General features: G+C 41.1%; 1 protein-coding gene across 4 annotated transcripts in view; it reads left to right on the top strand.

The window, feature by feature from the left end:
- The first annotated feature begins 1,098 nt into the window (after nucleotides 1-1,098).
- Nucleotides 1,099-17,723, top strand: part of cyth1a (cytohesin 1a) — a 40,337-nt gene continuing 23,712 nt past the window's right edge. The window contains exon 1 of one of the 4 annotated variants that reach the window (XM_014338033.2): nucleotides 1,099-1,369. In XM_014338033.2, coding sequence (XP_014193519.1) covers nucleotides 1,351-1,369 — 19 coding nt within the window. In that variant the 5' untranslated portion in view covers nucleotides 1,099-1,350. Of the gene's footprint in view, nucleotides 1,370-5,999; nucleotides 6,516-14,256; nucleotides 16,358-17,723 lie in introns of those variants that run through there. The other 3 variants (XM_042226375.1, XM_005936165.3, XM_014338032.2) reach the window with 3 other exon arrangements.

Genomic DNA, 17,723 nt, shown 5'->3' with positions numbered 1-17,723 from the left:
ACTGCTTTCCCATGCTGTCAATCTCATTTCTGACATCATTACTCTAGTCCAATCAATTCTCGCCTGCCGCCTTTGAGCCAAAAGCCTCGGCTTTGCATGGTTTAAATCTGTGCTCCCTGCCATTCTCCCTTTCAGATTCTCTTTCATGCAACCCACCTCCTCCCCATCTCCACTTCAGTTACCTCAGCCACAGTTCTATTCAAGCCTCAGTCTTCATCTTTACCACCATTTGTGGAGGTCCTGTCTTAAATCCTATCACTGCTGGGATTCTGTTCTGCCATGATGGGTCATTTGGTGTCTAATCGCCCAATACGCTGATTTCTTTATCTCAGTAAATCATGTTTAGCTCTCTCCTTATTGAAATGTGATTTAAGTCATTTTGAACATGACATGTTGGGGTCAGACCAGGGGTCCAAGGTTCACAGAGAACGGTCAGAAAAACAGCAAATATTTATGAGTGGAAGAAGTAAGAGGAAAAGGACTGCTTCAAGCTGATAGGAAGGCAACAGTAATTCAAATAACCACTCATTAGCTCCAGAGGAGCATCTTTAATTGCACAACATGTAGAGCATGTTAGCAGATGGGCTACAGCAGCAGAAGACCACACCAGGTGTCACTTCTGCATCGTGTTCACTTTATGCCACAAAGGATTATAGTTAGCAGCGGCCACTGAGTTTGTTCTACTCCATCAGTGTTTTTCTCTTGGAAAACAGGGATGAAGTTGCTCTGGTGAGCAGGCAAACTTAAGTTGAAGCTGAAGTCTATTCATTAGCTCAAAAGGAAGATTTATTTACGTCTGGGAGCTAAAAGAGACTGAATAACGCTCCAATAAACAGAGGATCACCTAAGTCTGTTTTGCTTCTCGCATTACATTTAGTAATTTTCTCATATTTTCACTGGACGTTGTATTTAATGGATTATATGAATAGTTGTATGCACACGTTACAGGGCCCGTCAAATAAGCAGCAAGTTATAAAACCTAGCAGCAGGACATTTAGTAAACTTGAAGCTAAGTTAGAGCGTGACATCACATCTGGGATGGGAGGGGCCAGCATGTGCACCGGCTTTTCTGGAGAGCTACATAACAGCGGAGCAGCCAGGCATCGGCAGCACACACCTCTGAAACGGCAAAAAGAAAGGGACAAACAGAAAAGCAACACGCTAAGAAAACAAAAAAAAAAGTAAGCTTACGCCTGCTTTCGAGGTGAGGCGAAGCCAGAGAAGAGACGAGAAAGGGAGGGAAGGAGGGCGGCAGGTAACGGAGTTGCTGCGGGCGCTTCGAGAGAGACATCCCCGGACAGAGACGCCTTCATCAGGCGCAGAAGCAGCAGCAGCATCAGCACCACCGGGATGGAGGGGGAGAATTACGGTTTGTCCTCATCGCACTGTTTCACGCATGTAGCAGACGCTTTGATCCAAAGCCTGACACTGCATGAGCGCATGCTTTTCAGCACTGCCGTAGCGTGTCCGTGTTCCTGCTGTGCCAAGAGATTAAAAAAAAAAATGCAGCCCACTGAGCTATGTCCACACTACTGCCTGTCTGTTTGGTGAAAGTGTTAAAAAATGACAACGTGTCACACTTCAAAGTAAGTCCTAGTCCGCAGCAGGCCTGTATGCCGTGTTGTTTTCATCCTACACTTGCCCGTGTTTATGTAGTCTAAGCGCATACACAGGAACAGGAAGAAGGATGCAATCTAAAGCCAGCTTTAAAACAGGTGGTCTCTGTGGTATGCACACATATAAAAAGGTCGACGCAATTAATTATTTAGCATCTCACTGCAGCTATGACAGCAGGGTGACAGCTGTGAAAACAATAATAATAATAATAAATCGGATTTTTACACTCAAAAACAACAGCAGGGAGAAACAGAAAAGTTCCTGCTCTTTTGGGAGTTTACATGATCCGGACTGATTTATTTATAGGATATCAGGCTGGGATCTATTTTGAGGCTGACATAGTTTTTCTTTTCTTTTTTCTTTTTTTTCTTTTTTCTTTTTACAGAATGCCTTCTTATACAACTACTTGTGTTGAAAAAAATGTGAGTCATATTTACTGGAAATTCAGCATCATGTCATCAAGTGTATGGTGACATCCCTGATGATGTCAGACCGGGATGAGCTAGCTGGTGGCTCAGCTTAGAATATGATAGAGCCTTCGTCTCAATTATTTAGTAGTTTAGTTTTTTTTTTTTTTTTAGTGAGCTTAATGCATCTCAAAATAGAACCTCCAGCAATGGCCTCATTGCAAAAAATTCTACTGATGCTCTGCTGAAGGGAGAAGGAGGGGGATGATGCTTCTCATCTCTTTTCCAAAAATGAGGGGAAGTTTTAGTCTAATGGAAGTATCACAGCTCCTAACAAAGGAGCAATTGCTATAAAGAGTCCATAGGTGGTGACTTTGGGTAGCCCGTGCAGGGTGTTTTCCTGTCAGCCCCAGAACAGGATAATGATATGCCGTCAGCGACTTCCTATTTGCAAAGGAGCTGAAAGAATCAGTTGGTGATTATGTAATTATCTGCTGAAGTGTGAGGCATAAGAAAAGAGACACGCTGAAGCACCCAGCGCATTCAGATAACGCTCTCGCTGTCCCCGACACCTTCTTAGTCAAATCGACAGCTTGAGAATCTGAATGAAGAAGTGCAAAGCATATCATCTCCTCTGTGAGCAAGAAGACGGGAAGCAGATGGAAGTAAAAGTGGAGATGTCGTTTTATTTTGGCACAATTTTTTCCCCCCCACTGCAGTTTATTCTTAGTCTGGACTTATATAACAAAACACAACATTCGTCTGGAGGCTGCCTATATTTCTAATGTAATTTGTATAATTTATTGCGTCGTGGCTTCACCCGCGTAGCCGCCTTCTTACATTTACAGCAGGATTATCATCGAAACAGGTTTCTGAACTGTGTTCCAGTGATGTTGCTAGGTGCTGGCGCCCTAAATCAACTACCTGGGGATTCACGAGGCGTGGCTGGGTTTCAAGACTTACTTAAAAGGCTTTGAGCTGCAGGGTGTCAAAATGTTTTTTTTCTTTTGTGTGCACCCCCTCCCATCTACTTGCACCTGTCAGCGCAGTTCGGTTTCTCTTTGCATAATAAAATGTGCACAAAGGAAACAGTGCAACTGCTCATAGGTGTGGTGCGCTGGTGCTCTAGGGTGACAGGTATATGTGGTTTCTGTGGTTATGGGTGTCATCTTTCTCTCTCTCAGTTTGACCTCTCCTCTTTATCTGAGTGATTTCGTCTGAGAAATAGAGATGCTTCTGCTGGTCTTAATGCTGCGTGTGTGTGTATTTTTTCTTGTTTTCTCTTTGTAGTTTTTTTCCCTTAAACTGTCACTCTTCAGCCATGTGACACGTTTACTCCAGCTCTAAGCTCCTCTCATGTTCAAAGCATACTGACACTGTCACGGAAGCAGCAAACTCTCAGCGGGCTTATGCAGACACAACTTGTTCTTAATAACAAGAAATAAGTAGTTACATAAAAATCACACCAAAGATGCTACAGCTGTTCTACTTTCTTGATCGTGTAATAACTCCAGAAATAAGAAGCGAAATGAATTTAATGGTTTGTTTAATGGGATTACATTTGCACCGATCAAAAAGAGACGCAGATGAAGAGAAGTGCTCAAAGCTGAGCAACGAGTGCTGCATGTTGCTATTTTGGAGATATTGTGAAGCTCATTCAGCCTGTTCAGGTGTAGAAGCTCTAGCCTTCATATTCACTCTGGTTGTATCAGCAGAGACACTGGCTCTGCCCCCACTCAGCCAGTTGTTAGTCACCAGAGGTGATGCTATCATTAGGCTGCCATGTAGGAGTTCCACCAACACAGATCAGGAAGCTTCCTGTAGATTTTATCTTCCACCTGGGAAATGATTGTCTCGAAAAAGAAAACACGTTCACCTCCGTAGCTGTCTACTCGTTTACTGATGACTGATTCACATCAGAATCGTGTAATCTTCTGGGGAAGTTATCGGTTTTCTTATTGCAATTTTTACTCATGACTGTTGCACTCAGCCCACATAGATTTCATAGTTAGATTAAATCTGGGTCTGCTAACTCCAGAAGACTTGTAGCCTGCTTGGGGAGGTGAAAATAAGAGTTGTTGTTGCATGCAGTGTCCACATGATGGCATGCCATGCTCAAGGAAGTGGTTCATCTGGGGCCAGTTAAACGCAAAAGGCCTTCATGCTGTACGTGGCAAGACTTACATATCAAAGCAAACTGCTTCAGCTGTTACGAACTGGCTCAATAGCACAACATAAACTGGAGACTGACACCAGATCTGGTTTTATTTGGTATTATTTTGATTGACTTCAGCTAAAAATGACAGCCCAGAGAGCATGAGGCCAAGAAGTGGCATCCATACTTTGTTGGATGAACACAATAAGCAATTAAGCCTTGACAACACCCAGACTCTTGCACCGTCACTATAAGACAAGTAGGGGTTGGATCGGGTGTGACAGAGTACAGTCGTTAGCCTCCTAGTGGTTTAATCACTTAGGAGTGGATGCATTAAATTATTTGTATAATTTAAACTCTTTTGATTTGTTTAGGGAATTCTTTTGCGATGCCATCCTACATATTGCAGAAAAAGTGCAGTTTACTTTGTAATCAATGCATTGCTGTAGATTTTTAGTTTACTCACATATTTGAGGGTCATTAGATGTTTTCTCCCATTTGGGGTTCATGAGGAATCAATCAGTGACTTACCATGTGCCTTTTTGACTAAAGCAATCTAAAGTGTGTTATATAACAAATCAGTATTAGCATTTAAATTGTGACAGTTTGGGCATCTTGGGGATCTCTCTTTGAATGACTGCATTTGCAGCTTAATTGCGTGTTGCACTTGACGTCCTCATTAGTCCATAATAAACTGCAGTGCAAAAATAATTAATTCAAATGAACTGTTGTTGATTTGGCTAATTGGCTTTTATGAGTTTCATTAGAGCACTTAAAGTTTGCTCTGTGGACTAGAATAGCTCCATAAAAGTTCAGTGGAATACACAGATTTAAACATTTTCAGTGTGTTTGTGTTGTGCTGTCGAGCGAGCGGGGAAGAATATGCATTTAGAAAAAGAAAAAAAAAAGAGGCGGAAGATTTGTGCTGACTTCACTGTGTGCCGTCCCTCTGGTGACAGAGCTGTTCTGTCTAGGTGATGTGCAGCTGCAGCATTTAAAGTACCCAGAACTGACTTTGCAGTTCATACAGAGGTCAAGTTGAAGCACTGTGCCCTCAGATAATGAACTCGGCAGTGCTTGTTAGATCATAATGATTTCCATAACCACGAAGCACGTCTTGCTTTATTGCATTCCTTATCGAGTCACCCCTATATTGCTTTTCAATGGAAACATGATTGACAGAGAGGGCGGAGTTGAAGGATTAATGAATGACTCGCAGAGAAGGAGTAATTAAGGAGTGACTGACAAGTGGGGTAATGCAGAGTGGCAGGTGACACGAGTTCAAGAGGGAAGCTAATCGTTTGCATTTTGTTCCACGAGAGGAAGCGAGAATCTGAAACAGATCGTTGACGAGCACATTTTTGTTGCTGTTGTTGTTGTTGTGAAACCCATGTGCGTTATACAGCCCCAAAATGCGATCGTGTCACTGCGAATAACCCTCACCGAGTGTGAGAATAATCTAATCAAAACAAATGGCTCACAGTGTTTGGCCCAGGAGCTAGTTATTTCTTCTATCCTGTTGCCAAGCAACAATGAAATCTTGTCTCTTTTTTAAATGCTTTTCAAGCCAAAAACCAAGAGTGACTAAAAGCTAAAAGCAGCAGAGGGTGGAGATGGAAATAAAAATCTGGAGTGGACAAAAAAAAAGCATACTGCTGACTTTCATCTATTTATTTATTTTTGCCATAATTTCCATGAAAACAACAGAACTCCATCCCTTCTTCAAGCGACTTTTCAGATTGAACCAGTCGTACGCGGTTGCTGCAGCAGTCGCAGATACGTTAATATATTTTGTGTGCAGCCTGTCAAGAATTAGTATGTGAGGTAGCTAGTGGGAGAGAAAGAGAAAGGGAGAGAGAGGGAGCAGAGGAGGATAAGAGCGAGGCTCAGATACCAACGGAAAAGGGGAACGGGGGAGAAAGCAGAAGTGATTTTAGCATCCGATAGCAAGTTGCACATTCTCAACAAAGGGGAAGAGAAAGTAGGTTAGTGTAAGACATTGGCCGAGGAGCGTCATCCAACTTGGGGTGGGGGGGGGATTAGGTGAAGCAAAGTGACACAGTGCAGGATCTTACAGTTGGAATCCTTCCATGGAGGGAACAGCTGGGAGCAAGGAGTGACAGGTGCACTGGGGAGACTGGGATCTTCACAACTTTTCTTTCACATCACAGTCATAAGGAGGGAGGAACTCAGGACGATACACAGCTGCAGTCTGAGACATACACTCAGATACGGAGATTAACACGCCGGAGCTATGGGGACAGTCGGTGAACTATGTGTGTCCAGTTTTCAGACCTTCTTGTGCCCTGCTGTGAAGCCACTCGAGGAAGCTCCAGGTAAAGTAAAAGTTGTTTTCAGGAAGATCATTTTTCATTTTGCTGGCTTTTGGCATCATTACTATAAACCTACAGTGTTGAAACTATCACGAGCATTTGTTTTTTGAATGTGTTTTCAACCTGTGAGCGTGGTCATGTGTGCTTCTGTGACCACTGGCACGAACACATGACTAAACCAGAGATGAAAACAAACAGTCGGACAGAAATAGAAGGAGCTTCTCGAGGCTCAGGGAGGCTCTCATTTAGCACAGCTTAAACCTCTGCCCTGTGCGTGCACGCACACTAATAGAGCGTGAGCTAATGTTATTACTCACTCAGCTGATCGAATCTGCAGCAGGGCTGCCTCCTTCTTGATGACTTCACATTCCTTTTTCACACATGTACATAAAATCCTTATGTTGGCCGACAACATGTGAAATCTCAGCTTGCGAGCCAGACTTTCTCAGCTCTGCCAAAGACTTGTGTTTCCGTCCTTTAACAAAGAGGACTGGCAGTGTTGTGCTTACTGGTGATCGCCTCCTAAAGCTGGGTAAAATGAATTTTCTGTGCTTCTCGGTTTAATTACACACAGAGAGACACAGATTAAGATGTTGGTTTCTTTAGAAGTTTGCTACTCACCATCTGGACAGCGATGGAGCTGATGTGTGCGTGTTTGTTGTTTTGGATTGGTTGCTAAGCGCCGGGATGACATTGCACTGCAGGATGGTGTGCAGGTTCCCATTGGGGGTGTTTAAACTGCGTGTTGACATGACTTAAAAAGCTTTGTTGGGTGGCAGTGAATCAGCTGACTTTGTGCGAAGCATGTGGAAGCGTTGCTGCCTCAGTCATTTCAAAATATCCACATCAGCACCAGGGCTCTGCCTGTCGATTTGGATATTCAACGGGGAAGTAATCTGGATTGTTCTGGTACTAAATGTGATGACAGCAGACTTTTGCTGATTTTTTTTTTTTTTTGTCAAGCCAACAGAACTGAATGGCATGTTGGGTGTTTCTAGTCACTTAGATAAAACACTGGCTTGCATTTGTACATTCAGCCTTCCCTGCAATTTGTGGGCAGCGTATTACCAAAGCTGCCAACTGCCTGCCTTGTGTCACGTTTTTTGATTAAACGGCAATAAAACGAAGTTTGTGTTGTGATGGCAACTGTTAAGAGTTTGGGCCACTTGTGATGTAATGACATTGGCTGATACTGTTAGTGTTGGTATTTCTGCTTTTAATGGTGAATCACGAATGACTCATGTGTGGCTCATCCAACTGTTGTTAGGCAAGTTCACGTTGTGTCATCTAAGCTATCACTGTAAACCACTCCTGAAATAAGTTGGGGAATTATTTGATTTCTGTACTTGCGTACAAATTGCATCACATGTCGCTGTTATGACATCTCAGTAGGAAATGGTGTACTTTTATCTGGTGGCTTTACTCTCTTGCACACACAACATATACAGCTCTTAAAAACTGCTTGACGGAAACTATAATTTATCTACTGACTCACTGGTCACATTGTCAGTTAAACCTTTCTAGTACTGGGTTACATTCCTTTTACCTTCACAGTTCAACAAGTTGCTTGGAACATTCCTCAGAGTTTTGGTCCACATTGAAATCACGGCATCACAAAGTTGATGTAGATTTATCAGCTGCACATCCATGATGCGCATCTGCCATTCCACTGCATCCCAAAGGTGCTGTATTGGAATGAGATCTGGTGATTGTGGAGTTCATTTGAATACAGTGAACTCAATGTCATGTTTAAGATGATTTGAGTTTTGTGACACGAAGCCGCCATCAGCAAATGGTACACTGCGGTCATAAAGGGATGGACACGGTCAGCAGCAACAACACTCAGGTAGATGGTGTTTAGATGATGCTTTGTTGGTACCAAGTGGTCCAAAGTGTGCCAAGAAAATATTTCCCGGACCATTAAACCCCGGTTGATGGAGCTACTACTACCTGCCTGAACGAAGGCAGGATGGATCCATGTTTTCATGTTGTTTACTCTAACTCCTGACCGCACCATTCAAAGGTTGCAGTGAAAATGGAGACTCATTAGACCAAGCAACATTTTTCCAGCCTTCTGTTTTCCAAACATGCTGCCCATGCAAATTGTAGCCTCAGTTTTCTTTTTTTTTAACTGAAAGGAATATCACCTGGTGTGGTCTTCTGTTGTTGTGGCTTGAGTCAGTCCATTCTGACCCAGAGAACTGCCACTCGATAAATGGCTGTGCAGGAAAAACCAGCTATAATCTAAAAAAATTGAAATAATTAACCTTTCTTCTCCATTCTGATGCTCAATTTGAACTTCAGGAGGTCGTCTTGACGATGACTTCATGCCTAAATGCAAGGAGTTGATTGGCTGACTAGATATTTACATTAACAGGTGTATCTAAGAAAGTGGTTAATGAGTGTATTCTGCCCACAATAACTGTTTACATCAGATTTTTCTAATAAGACATGTTAATAATACTTAATGCTTTTATTTAAGAGGAGAATGTATATTGAAATTAAACTGGTCTTGTCTTTTGAAGAAGTAAAAAGAAATTACTTCCTTCTTAGTCTGTTCTCATGTAGTAATATCAGACTCCAAAGTAAATACAGACTTTTATTTTATCATTTATTTTCTTCAGTTCCCTTTTGCATCTAAATTACTGAGTCACACGCACACTGTTTTGCACCTTTCACAATGTAATTGTTATTGTTAACCAAACGCTCACAGTGACAGTCACTGTGAGTCGGCATGCTTAAATAATCATCATAGCCCACAGAATGACAGCGATCCCAAGTACTGTGTTGTTTATAGAAGACATGATAGAAATTTTCTCCGAGTGATATTAGCACAGCTCCATCAGCCATGCTTAAATAATCATCATAGCCCACAGAATGACAGTGATCCCAAGTACTGTGTTGTTTATAGAAGACATGATAGAAATTTTCTCCGAGTGATATTAGCACAGCTCCATCAGCCATCTGTGCAGAGAGCCAGGTGTGCCCCGGATTTGCCGAGGCTCTCTGACGCGGAAATTACTCTCGTGGGCTCCAGGGACAGCTGAGGACACACTCATCTGTGCGAAAGCACAACAAGGCCGTCAGCAACAGCGTGTGTTTGAGAATATTTGCCCTATCAGCTTGTTATATATGAGACTGTAGTGATGGCAGCAGTTACCAGCCTTTTTTGGTTTGGGAGCCTTACACTGTACTGTTATCTATTTTAACAGCTCTTATATCAGTTTATTATTGATTATTAAAATAATGAGATATTTCACAAGTCAGATAAAATCAATAGTTTTTTTGACGGAAAAAAAAGGTACAATGAACAACATCCAGAACCACTACAGGTTGAGCTCTTTTTGAGCTAGAACTATAAATGCTGTCATCGGCCACTTCATTAGGTACACCTATTCAGCTGTTTGTTAACACAAATATCTAATCAGCCAATCACATGGCAGCCACTCGGTGCATATAGGCCCTGTTTCAGGCAGGCAGCAGTGTAATGGTGCAAAATGTTCTTGGTACGCGTTGGAGGACTTAGTACCAGTTGAGCATCTTTTAAATACCACAGCCTAGAAACACAAGTAATGCTGTCCATCCATGTCCATCCCTTTATGACCACAGTGTACCCACCTTCTGATGGCTGCTTCCAATAGGATAGCGCGCAATGTCACAAAATTCAAATCATGTACAGTTCACTGCACTCAAATGGCATCCACAGTCACCAGATCTCAGTCTAATAGAGCACCCGGAGGATGTGGTGGACAGGATATTCTCAGCCGACAAATTTGCAGCAACCGCGTGATGCTATCATATCTATATGGATTAATATCTGTGAGGAGTGTTTCCAGTGTTTGTTAAATCTGTGTGAAAAAGAAGTAAGGCATTTCTGGAAGCAAAAGCATGGGTTGCACAGAGTACCCAATAAAGTGTCCTGTGAGTGTTTATGCTGAGTGAGTTTGACGGTGAGAAGTCTGACAGGAAGTTCCTTCAGGGAAGAGTGTATGAAAACATAGAGAGACTCACAAAACCTAACTAAGTGGGTTCCTTTTGGTGTTATGGGAGGATATGTCTCAAGATATTTTTTATGTCTTGATAAATGCTCTAGGAAAGAACAAGCAACGGATAGGACAGTAAAGAATTGATGTTCATAATTGTGCTATTTTGGCTATATCTGACATGACCGTCAGTTTTCACCTTTAACGCTAACTGCTTAGCAGCATGCACCTGCTGTCCTCGATCTTTTAGTTTTTATGACTCAGATAGAATCCTGTTTATAAAGAGCAAAATGTATATTTAGTTATTTCTCTGGAGTGCTTATTAGTCAAACTCATGAATTTTTCAGCAAAGATAAGCAGTCGCTTTGTCACCGTGTGCCATCTCTTGTTGGGGTCACCATGTAAATGTCAAAGCTTTGTGCGGTGCAGAACGCTGCACGACTAGCATGAGATGAGTACGTTTTCTTATGCAAACAGGTTCTCAACTGTCATGTTTTATCAGAAGCTCTGGAAATTTTGCATGCTCCTCCTGAAACAGTTTCTGGCAGCAGTATTACTGCGTGTAGGTGGGTCCTGCTGTAAGCTGTGTAGAGTTCTCTATTTTAATTGCAAATTGATTGGCCGCCCACAGAGTTCTTTCTGACATGCAAACATCAGAAAAATAGCACCAGAGTTAGATGTATTCTGCTATTTATTTATTTTTTTTGCACATGACTCATGTCAGTAATTAATCGTTCAGTCCTGAATTCCGTCTAACCCAGAAAATTACAGAGTGCATAGAACCAAAGGTCTCATTACCTGTGATTGCACCTGTAAAAGGAAAGCAGTGGTTTCAAAGTCAACTTGTGCAGTGACTCATGCGTCGAGCAGCAGATCACTCGAGCCATGTCTAATGCCAAAGAATATTTGCCGTGCAGGTTTGTAATTGTCGTGGTGGCAGAACCATTTTTCATGCCTTGTTTCGAGCTCGTCTGTGGATATTAACCTCCTGTTTCTCAATAAACCTCCTGTTTGCATGTTTTGTAAGTTAGAAAAAAGCAACATGACTCTGTACAGTGACCCAACTTCAATATGACGCAGTGTTGTTAATTTTGAAATGCTTTTGGTTGAAATCATTGCTGTTTGATAGTAAAGATAAATTTCTCTAAAATTTTCCTTTGTGGTTTTCTTTCTCCCCTCCTGCAGCTGTAATTAATACAAATGATCAGCAGGAGTCACTCTTGGTACCTTTTGTCTTAATGATGGGGATTATTTTCTCTCACACAGCAATTTTCCATCTAATTCAGGCTATTTAAAGCCTAAAATAAAGATGTATTTTTAGTTCAGGAGCTGCCAGGATATTGTTTTGACTCTGTGGTTTCACTTATAATAGCCCCGGCACACCCACAACCGATTTTACACATATACACACACACACAGAAACACAAAAAGCAAAACATTATTTTGCTTTCCAACTTCTGTGTTTTTGAAGACTTTTTTTGATGTTTGAAAACGTATTGCATCAGTGTTTCTTGGATTAGGAAGCTATATTTTTATGGCAAGCCTGCCTTATAAACTAGGACTTTGGTTTTGGGCCTCTTCCAGGGAGTCGCAAATTGTAGTTTTTGTGAAGTGGAGTGTTTTGGAGCTCGGTCAGACATAAAATAAAATTTGCCCTCTGTTGGAATTATCTTGACAATCTATTTCTTTCACATCCTGCAACCTTGATTCATATTTTGAAATCACTACTTACGAAACTTTATATGGTGTCGCTGAATACTAAAAACCTGGTACCGTAGTGACCTGCACATCAGTAATGAATGCTAATGATCGAAGTCAAAACATTCAATCATGTGTTCATTACACTCAGCTGAGGGCACCTTTTAAAACCACAAGCTTTTTTGAGACTCGCACTTGCAATCACACTTTAATCCACATTCTTAACATAGCACCGTAAGACTGAACAACAGCTATTTCACAATACGAGCCAGACTTGTGTGAGGTCAGAACATTCCTAGAGGCTAGAGAGCTACAGTCACCTTATGTAGATTTAGAGGGTGATACCAGAAAGCTGTCAGAAAAAGCTTTGCTACAAATCCAACACAGCCTGATTTATATATAATGTGTCCTGCATGTACATCTTGCAAAATGCTGCATAAAATGTAATCTTATGCCTGCGGCAATAACGCATGCGTAGGATATCTAGAAGTTATAAATAATTAAGCAGTGTTAAAGTAAATGTTTACCTTTGCTGTAGCAGCACTGTTACAGACACCATGCAGTTTCTTGGACAAAGCCAACAACTTCACACAAACTTACTGACATGAAGACAAATTAATATTGTCTTGTGGTCTTCATACATACATGCTCTAAATAATATATTAATAAAATTGTAATAAAAAGATATCCTCAGTAAATGTGTCATATCATCAACACCAATTCATATAAATCTTATTGCATTTACTGGAAAATAATATTGTGTTACACAGGTAAACCTAGTTTCCCCATTTGGTTGTGGCTGACCTCATAGTTGAGACTTTTATAGGTCATAGTTAAAGGTTTTGCGGTAATGGTATTTTAATTTTAAAACTGAAAAAAAGAACTAACGTCCTACAGATTCTAAGACGAGCGGACCTTTGTCTATTTGAGGAATTTCTCTTTTCCTTTGAAACTCAAAATCTGCTGCACCTTTTAGCACAGTCTTTATTCTTTTTTTGGTCTTGATTTAAAGTTTGCATAAATCCTCCATTTATCTGCTGATCCGTTCTACTTTAGCTCGTTCAGGAAGCTGTGGATAACTGTAATCTTCATGTGTCTATGTCATCTCATAATCTTTTCATTTAAAGGTCAGGCAGCTGCCTGTGTGCTCTTGTTCTGGGTCCTTGAGCACAGATTTACAGCATTGCTTGGGGGAATGGATGCACTTCTAACAATGAGTTGAAACTTTGTGTGTACGGGGGTCGCTACACACAGGCTGCATTGTCAGCTGTTGAGTTTGCGCGACACAGCTGAAGCATTCATGGGTCACAGAATGAAGTTGAGATCCCCCCTAAATGAAGATTCAGTGCAGACTGTAGCACTTTACCGTAGTCTTCTTAGTAGCTGTGTCCTGATTCCTGGGTCGGTGCTCAGAATCTTTTTAAAATGCAGCTCGACAGCTCATACATATTTTTTCTACCGTACGTCAGATAAACAAAACAGATGAGCTGTTTTCTCCCCTTACCTGGCCTCTGTCATTGGCTGTGAGTGGAGCATTCCTCTTGGCTCTCAGGTATTCATCAACAGGCAAGGACAGGCTCAATCCTCTGCTATCTGACAGCAGTATGGCTGTGCAGGTGTTATACAAACAGAAGACTAATTTACTCACTTTCAACAAGGGGCTGTAAATCCCTCATAGTTTTCTTAAAAAATGCCGCCAAGAAATATCTCTCTACTAGGAAAAAACGACCTTTCAACAAACCTTTGATCAGCCTTTGATCACAGGGGGGGGAAAGGTGAAGGTCATGACATCAAAACTCTAAAGCTGCATTAGGCACAAACATTCTGGTGAGTATCACCAAGATGTAGCCAAACCTGTTTCATCGTTACTGGTAGGCCCCTACATTGTTGTGGTGTAATCATAAGAGTGCAATGAAAATCAGCTGTTTTTCAGAATCACTCAATCATCCCCAATAATAATAATAATAATAATAATAATAATAATAATAATAATAATAATAATAATAATAATAATAATAATAATAACAAAAAGGATTATACAGGATAATGTGGGAAATAAATCCAGAGCCATTGTAGCACTAGACTGAAACATTTTGATTTATTTGTTTATTTATTGCAATAATATCATGTGAGAATAGGCTGTGCAGCGAGTTTGAATATCCAACAGGTGTTCACAAGTGTTTGTCTGTGCAGGTGTTGTTGCTATTTTCTAAAGAACGGTTTAACATTTGTTTCTGAGGTAAACGTTTGACTGCACACACACGTCTACTCTCGGCGGATGTGGTGAATCAAAAGCCTTAAAAAGAGCAAGATCAGCAGCAGTAAACTGCTCTGCCTCGGTGAGTCTAACTCACTCCCTGCCCCCACTCAAACCCCAACACATGTGTGTGTGTGTGTGCGTGTGTGGGAGAGAGCCGAAGGCAACAGGGTGGCAACACAGTGGGGGCAGACGCGTCATAGGGCACGTTCGCTGCGCTCTAATCAGTTTGCATAATCAGGAGACGGAGATAGGCAACGAATTCCTTTCAAAATAAGAGTCTCACATACAATTACAAAGTCCAGTATATGACAACTACTCACACCTACCTTACTTTTTGTAAGTAAGTAAAATTTATTTATTTAGCACTTTTCACAGATAAAAATCACATAGTGCTTCACAATAAAGAGAAAGAAAATGAAAAAGAATGGAAATACAACAAATAACAATGTAAAACAGTAAAAGACAACATAAAACAACAAATTAGTTGAAATCTTGTCTTCAGCTGCCTTTTAAAAGAATCAATGGAGTCTGTACAGCGTAAAACCAGTGGAAGAGAATCCCACAACCTTGGTGCCACTGCCTGAAAGGCCCTATCTCCATGAGTTTTAAATCCAGCGTGTGGGGCCACCAGCAGTCTCTGAGCTGATGACCTTAGAGCTTGGAAAGATGAATGTGGTTTCAGCAGGTCAGATATATACTGGGGAGCTTGACCATGTAGGGCCCTAAAAGGTTAAAACTGAAATTTTAAAATGAAACCTAAAACTTATGGGCAACCAGTGAAGGGAGGCCAAAACTGGAGTGATATGAGATCTTCTGTTGGTGCCTGTTAAGAGTCGTGCTGCAGCATTCTGCACAGTCTGAAGACTATGCAAAGCCAATTTGTTAAAACCAGTAAAAAGACCAATGCAGTAATCCAAACGGGAAGTCGTTTATGCTGAAGAACTGAATCATTTAAAAATGTAATATGTACATTATATATTTATATGCACATGTATATATTTATATATTTGTTTATTTTTTCTCATCTACTCACTGGCATCGTAAAGACAAAAATCAAAATTGTTGTATAAAACATAAACCTGTAGGATCCTGCAGGATAAGCCTAATTTGAAAAAAAAAAAAAAAGAAGAAAGTTATGTGCTGAAAGTTATGGTCTGATTATACCAGCACCAGCACATATGCAAACAGGAGTTTTGAGCTCTGTAAATTGGTATACCTCTCCAAGTTTATGTGGCAATGCTGCAGGGCAATTCCAAACTAATAACTGACAGTTATTCTTTGAAATTATTTGGATGTGAGGATGACGGGGATTTAGCCAGTTGAATGCTTGTTTGGGTGCCACAATGTCTTGAGTCAGTCTCATTATACACCTCAATATTCAAATCAATATAAAGTTCTTGTAATTTAAGAGTAGTATTTTCTTGAATTTATATTAAGTTTTGTACTGTCCTGAAGATAACTGGTTTGGCTAATGGTGCCTTTATGAATACCAAATCACAGAAAGAGTCGAAACAACAAAAATTTGTAACTGTGTAATCCAAATAAAGTTTTTTGTAAACATTCTTTAAAACGTGTTTTAATTTGAAAGGCACAACCGGAAGCGCTCCTCTGTGCCGAGCCTGCTCCTCTTGCTACTTTCTCGCTCTCAGGAGCAAAAGCTGGTTGGTCAAAGTCCGTCACTTCAAACCACTCCCTTGAGTCGTGGACCGAAACAGTCTTGTTTTAGGCTAGAAGTCAATCCTCGGAGTAACTTTTAACTCGCCAATTGAGAGTTGAAAAGCCAATAAAGCTGTCGTTAATTGTATTCGGCGAAAGGTTTGACTCTCGGAAATCTTCTAGAAACTTTTCGGACTCGAAACCTTGAGGCACAGACATCATGGTGTTAAAGTCGGAAGACGGCGTAGGTGAGTGAGCTACTCAGGGAGAGACGTTTTACTTCGTGTGAAAGTAATTTAAATGGCACCACACGGCCTTTAAAATATACATATATATATCAGCGATAATAACTTGACGGTATGAAAATGGAAAATCTCAGTGGACTGTAACTGTCCTTGGCCTTGTTGACATTGTTTATTCTCCTATTGTTGCTTTGCTGCTTGTGTAAGCGCGGCACTTTTCTGAGCCTTATATAGCAAAAAAAAAAGGACAAATAAAAAATATGTATACACAATCATTTGGGTTTTTTTTTTAAAGTCTATTTTTGTTTATCCATATCATATTGACTGATCCTTGTCTACAAAATTCAGCACATTACCACATATTTGTACACTAAATCAAAGAGCTGGCTGTATTTTCACATTTAGTTTTGAGCAGTGCTGGTGTCAACATTATCAAGCACTTTAGTAGTAACACTCTGTAGACTTAATGCAGACTCTAACACGGTCAGAGTAAATATCGTCGGTGTCATTTTTCACTGAATACTCAGCAACAGGTGTGAGAGCAGACCGCGCACTCCTCCAGCAAGCTTTACATGAGTCATACTTCATCATTCCAGCCTTTGGATGGGCCACCTTTAGTTGAAATTATGCCAGAGAAGCCTTGCTAACTGTTGCAAATTACATTTGTGGCTGTAATTCCTTTACATCAGTTTGATGATGTGCAGTCATAATGAGCCAGTGTGCAACCTTTGGTGTGAGACAGAAAGCCTTTGTTGCTGAGCATCATTCTTTCATCTTTTCTCTTTGACTTGGTTAGCCTGGCAGCATTAATCAGGAACTTTGCCTTGCGTCACTAATAATCCTGTTAGAGAACAGTGGCTGATCCTGTTATATGCTGCTGCTCCTTTATTGTTCTTGGGAACTTGCACACTTTGCCCCCCTCTCTCTTTTCCTTCCATAGCCTTGGCTGAACCTGGCTGGCACACACAGCTGCATTGTTTTTTGGAGGCAGCGAGGTGAGAGAGAGGTCCATTCGATTCCTTTTGAGTCCATTTGTCTCTGCCACTTAGCGGTGGGTGGTCTGGGAAATTAAAGTAGTTGTCACTAATGGTTCCCTAATGAGTGGCGCTGAGAGCTCTAATGGGGCCTCTGGTACAGTGTACCCTCCCTGGCACTAATGCCCCCGTGGTTTGATAATCGTCATCATCTCGCCATAATCATATTTTAGCTCTCTTTCTGCATGAGTTGCAGCGCTCCTTTCCACTCAGACCATCGTTCACTCTGCGTTGTTGGTGCTGAAATGGAAAATGTGTTTAGAGCAGAGAGCACTAGTGAGGTGTTGTTGAAAGTCTGTTTGGTAGCTCAGCAGCACTTGGTTGGCTGTTTTCGCTGA

Source organism: Haplochromis burtoni, unplaced genomic scaffold (assembly GCF_018398535.1).
Source record: "Haplochromis burtoni strain Fernald_Lab_line unplaced genomic scaffold, NCSU_Asbu1 Contig_209, whole genome shotgun sequence".
In the NCBI taxonomy this organism is placed as follows: domain Eukaryota; kingdom Metazoa; phylum Chordata; class Actinopteri; order Cichliformes; family Cichlidae; genus Haplochromis; species Haplochromis burtoni.
The sequence above is the reverse complement of the archived record's forward strand: the minus strand, read 5'-3'. Positions and strand labels throughout refer to the sequence as shown.